Source organism: Sorghum bicolor, chromosome 3 (assembly GCF_000003195.3).
Source record: "Sorghum bicolor cultivar BTx623 chromosome 3, Sorghum_bicolor_NCBIv3, whole genome shotgun sequence".
NCBI classification, from domain to species: Eukaryota; Viridiplantae; Streptophyta; class Magnoliopsida; order Poales; family Poaceae; genus Sorghum; species Sorghum bicolor.
Genome location: NC_012872.2, coordinates 859,891 through 866,011, shown reverse-complemented (window position 1 = coordinate 866,011; position 6,121 = coordinate 859,891). Strand labels below are relative to the sequence as shown.

Here is a 6,121-nt window from a genome sequence, read left to right as displayed (position 1 = left end):
TTTAGGGATAACAAAGTTGCTATTTTAACAAACTAGATAGCACATCTATTAGACTTTAATTCTTATTTTAAAAATATAAAATAGACTATATAACCTGATAGCATATTGCTGAGGGTGCGGGCGGAGCGGACTTCGCGTGCAACCATGAGATAAACATGGGTTCGTTTGTATATGAGCGTAAACATGCATACGTGGTGTTTCAGCAAAAAAAAAAGTGTCTAGATCTTTTTGCCACAAGGGAAAGCAGAAAACGAAACTTGAAACTATGAAAGTCTATATATATACCCAATTTCCACAGTTTCCTGCTCCTGCATTAACAAGCACAGAGCAACCATGGTGACCTCGGCGTTGCTTGCTCTGCTGCTGCTCATTGCCCTTCTCTCTTTCCTCCTCTTCTCCACCGGCAGAAACACCTCTCCGTCCCACGGAGATGGCCTCCTTGGCCACCTGCCGCTTCTTGGCTCCTCCGCCAGGAAGCGCGCCGACGACGGCCAGCGGCGGCTGCCGCCGTCGCCGACCGGGCTGCCGCTCCTGGGCCACCTCCACCTACTGGGAAGCCTGCCGCACCGGTCGCTCCGGTCGCTCGCGGCGACGCACGGTCCCGTCATGCTCCTGCGCCTGGGCCGGGTGCCGACGGTGGTGGCGTCGTCGGCGGCCGCGGCGGAGGAGGCCATGAAGACCCGTGACCTGGCCTTCTCGGGGCGGCCCAGGCTGCTGATGGCGCAGCGCCTCCTGTACGGCTGCGACGTCGGCTTCGCGCCCTACGGCGAGTACTGGCGGCAGGCGCGGCGCGTGTGCGCCGTCCACCTCCTCAGCCCGCGCCGCACCGCCTCGTTCCGCCGCGCCCGGGAGCAGGAGGTCGCCGCGCTCGTCGCCCGCGTCCGCGCCGGCGACGGAGCGGGCGCCGTCAACCTCAGCGACGCCCTCATCTGCTACTCCAAGGCCATCATCTCGCGCGCGGCGTTCGGGGACGGCGACTACGGGCTCCACGGCGACAAGGGCGGGGAGAAGCTGCGGCGCGTGCTCGCCGACTTCCAGGAGCTGCTCCTCGCGGCGCCCATGCGGGAGGTCGCGCCGTGGCTCGGGTGGGTCGACACGCTGACCGGGCTGGAGGCCAAGACGAGGCGCACGTTCGAGGCGCTCGACGGCTTGCTCGAGCGGGTCATCGCGGACCACCGCCGTAGGAGGCGCGAAGGAGGCGGCGGCCGGCCAGCTGTTGATGGCGTCGCTGCCGACGAAGACGACCACCGGGATTTCGTCGACGTGTTGCTGGATGTGAACGAGATGGACAACGACGCCGGGCTCAGGCTCGACACGGACAACATCAAGGCAATCATCTTGGTACATATCCGTTTGTGCAAGTGCAATCGTCATGGTTATGTAACAATGATGTCTGGACGTCTTTTTTTTTTTCTAAAAATGGAAATAATATTCATTTGTGCACTGCATGAGCAAGCAGGACGTGTTTGCTGCCGGCACTGACACTTCGTCCACGGTGCTGGGATGGGCCATGGCGGAGCTCATGAACCACCCGGGTGAGATGCGGAAGCTCCAGGCCGAGGTCCGCGGTGCCGTCACCGTCGCCGGCGGCATCCAGGACGTGACCGAGAACCACCTGGACAGGATGCCGTACCTGAAGGCGGTCATCAGCGAGACGATGAGGCTGCACGCGCCGGCGCCGCTCCTGATCCCGCGCGAGACGACGGAGGACACGGAGCTGCTGGGGCACCATATCCCGGCGCGCACGCGGGTGGTGATCAACGCGTGGGCCATCGGCCGGGACCCTGCGTCGTGGGAGCGCGCGGAGGAGTTCGTGCCGGAGCGGTTCGTCGGCAGCGCCGGCGCGCCACCGGTGGAGTACAGCTACAGCAAGGTGGGGGTGGGGCAGGACTTCAGGTCCGTGCCGTTCGGCGCCGGGAGGAGGGGGTGCCCCGGCGCTGTATTCGCCGCGCCGACCGTCGAGCTCGCGCTCGCAAACTTGCTGTATCACTTCGACTGGGCCGCGCCGACGGTGCACGGCGGCGGCGTGGGGACGCCGCCCGTGGACGTGAGTGAGGTGTACGGGCTCTCTGTCCGGCTCAAGACGCCGTTGATCCTCGTCGCCAAACCATGGCTAGGAACTTGACGAAATGGACCGGACTTCGTGCACTAGACAAATGCATTCCATGTATTCTGTGTGACTTGTGTGTGTAACCATGCGTGCTTTCTTTTGAACTAGCACAACTACTGTGATACTGTCAGAAAGTTCAGAACAGCAGTAAATGTAAGCACAGCATTTTGGCAAATTGGGAAATTGTAACAGAAAAGCAAGCATGGGATGCGAAGAAGCAAACAGGACAGGACAGGACAAGAGGAACCAAAACTGAATTCCATTTTGCATTAGCAGATGCAGATCGATTGCGAACAGAGGCACGGTACAGAGCAGAGCACACGTTCTCTTCTCCCGGACAGAACCACAGCACGGATATTGCAGAGTACTAGAAGTAGAGCCTACGCCTACCCAAGCTTGTTCATAAAGGCGATCTGATCTGGTATGAGATGGTTTTTTAGCATTCAAGAACACTACTAATCTACTCAGAATGAGATGTCCCCTGACAGAAAGCTGCAGGCAAGAACACTACTGATCACCAGGAGAAACGTACAAATGGAAGCCGCCGGCGACAGGAGATGGATTATATTCAGAAGATGATGGTCATCGTCTCATCCCGACGACGACGAGGTTCCATCGGCCGTCTCGTTCAGCAGGTCCATCGTCGTGTCAAGCCAAGAATCTACGTTCTGGATCATCCGGCGACCATTACACTCCATCGCCATCCTGTCGACGGCGTCAAGCTCTGCATGCAAAACAGCAGCAATTTATCAGGGTCAGCAAGCAAAAGCAATTAGCGATCCAAATTAATAAATGCTAGCTAGTAAAATCAGATCCAAATCTATTCCACTATGCAGAATGTCAGTTAAGTACAGTGATCAGTGATGATATGCTAGCGTCTTGCAAAATGCTTGCCTAGGCGTCCAGACGGTGGTGCATTGTCATGCCTCACCTTTACAGCTTAAGAAAAATGATGATATGACGGAACTGCTAGGAGTATATCTGATTTGGCTTCGGATTTGTAATTGTATTGCAATATCCAAACAACAATCTAGGAATGTATACTGAACAAATTTTGTGTTTATCCATAATGGTCAGACAGTGATCGATCATGCATGTCAAATTGTGAATTGCCAAGTTTCCAAAATCTGGAGAGCACAACAAGCATGCGAACCTTCCACTACGCCAATCGTATCCGGCCATCAATTGAACAAGAAACAATGCAATCGATTAACTAATGATACTAGCACTACACACTACACAGCAAGAGCAAGCAAAGAACCGTAGCTAGCTTCCTTATAACCTGACGGGAGGACAGGGTGATCATTAACGAAGACATGCAGCACTAATTAGATCGATTAACTAATGAATCGGAGCATGCAGTTATCAGAACAAGAAGAAGCAGCGATCCAGATGTATCCAAATTAAATGCTCCTTGATGGTAAAATCAGAGACGTGCATGAACCGAATCTGGGCAACATCGATCGATTGCAATGAACAATTGGAATATGCATACATGCTGGTGTTGCCTGACATCTTCAGACTAATTCTACTCTACCATGCAGGATGTGTCGTAGTGCCGTACAGTTACATCCCCAGTGCAGGCAGAGATCAGTACATTGATGATATCTCGGAACTACTACTATATCTGATTTGGCTTCGTATTTGTAGCTGTATTGCAATATTCAAACAACGATCTAGGAATGTATACTGAACAACATATTTAAGTTTATCAGTGGTGGTCAGACAGTGAGCATGCATGTCAAATTGTCAAATCAGCAGAGCACAACATGCATGTGAACCCTCCCCTATGGCTTATGCAATCGTATCCATCAATTGAACAAGAAGCAATACAATGCTAGAGTAAGTAGTATGGAGCATGATGCGCAGATACTACACAGCAAGCAAGAACCCTAGCTACCTTCCGTATAACCTGACGGGAGGACAGTGTGATCATTAACGAAGACATGCAGCATTAATTAGATCAATTAACTAATGAATCGGAGAATGCAGTTATCAGAACAAGAAGAAGCAGTGATGTATCGTCACCTTCTGGAGGAGATGGCGAAGAAGGCTCGCTGTCGGAAGGCGAGGGCGAGGGCGAGGGTGGCGACAGCTCCCAGGCGTCGAGGATGGGGCGGGAGTTTCGGAGCATGATCTCGCGGTCGTCGCGCACCGGGCAGTCCTCGCAGGAGATGACCCGCCTGGCGCGCACGTCCAGGCCGAAGAGCTTGGAGTCCTGGAGGAAGTAGACGACGCCGTGGTTGTCGGGGTCAACGAGCGCGACGTGGGGCACCTCCCCGTGCGGCAGCCCGTTGGCGACGTAGGACTCGTGCGCCCAGACCTCGGCGAAGGGCGCCTCGTACTCGAACCTCCAGGGCTCCGCCGCCTCCGGGTCGACGAGCGTCCACATCCAGACGCTGGGGTTCACCGGCGGGGGCGCCACGTCGGGGGGCACGAACACCTCGTAGGAGAGGCCCCGGATCTCGACGTAGCGGAGCAGGCCCTCGCTGGGCGCGACGCGGCGGCGCTGCGCGATGTAGACGCTGTGGAAGAGCTCCTCCCACATCTCGCAGCCGGCGGGCAGCGAGACGAAGCGCAGGTGCGAGGTGTCGGCGAAGGGGTTGCAGACGAAGACGCCGTAGGCGAGGGCGAGCCAGTAGAGTCGCCCGTCGTGCGCGAGCACTCCGTTCTCGGCGCAGGGGTTGCGCATGCGCAGCGAGGGGGAGGTGAGCAGCGGCTTGAGGAACCAGCACGACGTCGCGGTGGAGTAGCAGAGCAGCCTGTCGCCGAGGAGGACCGACTCGCGCGGGTAGAGCTGCGCGACCAGGTAGTCGCCGCGGCGGGTCGGGTCGGGGTTGGCGATGAGGCCGACGCTGCGGCGTGGCCGCGGCTCGATGCGGAGACCAGGGTAGGGGACCGGGGGCAGGATGGTGGCCCTGCGGGCGTGGGTGTTGCAGAGGTACATGGCGTCTTCTTCCTCGAAGGATTCGTTGCTGTCGGGGTTGTTCACGCGGAAGAGGAGGCGGCCCGAGCGGTCGGCGGCGAGGATGTAGGGGGACGGCTGACGGGCGAAGTCGTCGCAGGGGTCGAGGGCGACGATACGGGGGTGCAGCACCAGGTACGAGGGCCGTGGAGGGTCGTGGAGGTCGAGGTCGACGTTCGTGCCGAGGGGCATCGCCCGGGCACGCTCGTCCTCGTCGAGGAGGAGGACCGGGTTGGAGACGAGGGCCACCCAGCGGCGCTGCGGCGGCTGCGGCTGCGGCTCCGGCTCCGGCTCCGGTTCCGCGTCCACGTCCTGGCAGGGACCGGATGACGACTCCGCCGCCGCTTCGGATGACGACATGGCTGGCGCGAGGCGATGCGGCTGCGCTTGGGGCGTGGGGATTGGGGAATGGGAGGGTGGCGAGGCAGTTGGTTTCGGGGTTGGATTCGAATTGATCCGTGTGGCGAGAGTGCCTGCTACAGGGAAGGGGACGGGGATTTTATAGGCAGGGTCAGGGCTTGACGAGCAAGTTGATGACGGCTGTCGTGTCTGCTCCGCCGCGCCGCTTCTTGGCACGGCCACGGAGCCAGGTGAAAAGGGTGGGGTCCACGTCAACGGAAATTCGGAATGCGAGAGCAGTGCAGTGCAGTGCAGCACCCCACGACTACGGCGTGCATGCCATTGGCCCATTGCTTTGCTTCGTCTCATCTGATTCTGATGGGCCACCAGCCCACGAGGACCCCCACGGCACGATCCATGCACCTTTGTAAACTAAAAACGTATTCTTATTTTTCTCCTCGAGTCGAACTTAACTAGTTCAAGTGTTTTTTCCTAAAAAAAAAAAAACTAGTTCAAGTGTTTCACAAAAAAAAACTTAACTACTTCAAATTACCTTTATGTCCGATATAGAGGTATTTTAAATGTGGTTTAAACTTAAAACATCAGTAAACACATGACGTAGGTTTTAAATAAAACCACAACACACTTAGGCCTTGTTTAGTTGGCAAAAATTTGGGTTTTTGGCTACTGTAGCACTTTCGTTTTTA

The 6,121-nt window shown here is 56.6% G+C and overlaps 2 protein-coding genes across 2 annotated transcripts; one reads left to right on the top strand and one right to left on the bottom strand.

Moving 5' to 3' along the window:
- On the top strand, nt 203-2,558 carry LOC8079468 (cytochrome P450 71A1). Its single transcript, XM_002457040.2, has 2 exons — nt 203-1,341; nt 1,460-2,558. Exons 1-2 carry the CDS (start codon nt 334-336, stop codon nt 2,123-2,125), a joined length of 1,674 nt encoding a protein of 557 aa, XP_002457085.1. The 5' UTR covers nt 203-333; the 3' UTR covers nt 2,126-2,558.
- On the bottom strand, nt 2,353-5,435 carry LOC8081358. The gene is made up of 2 exons (XM_002454855.2): nt 4,139-5,435; nt 2,353-2,834 (listed from the first exon to the last, which is right to left on the bottom strand). The coding sequence occupies exons 1-2, from the start codon at nt 5,433-5,435 to the stop codon at nt 2,701-2,703; spliced, it is 1,431 nt and encodes a 476-aa protein (XP_002454900.2). The 3' UTR covers nt 2,353-2,700.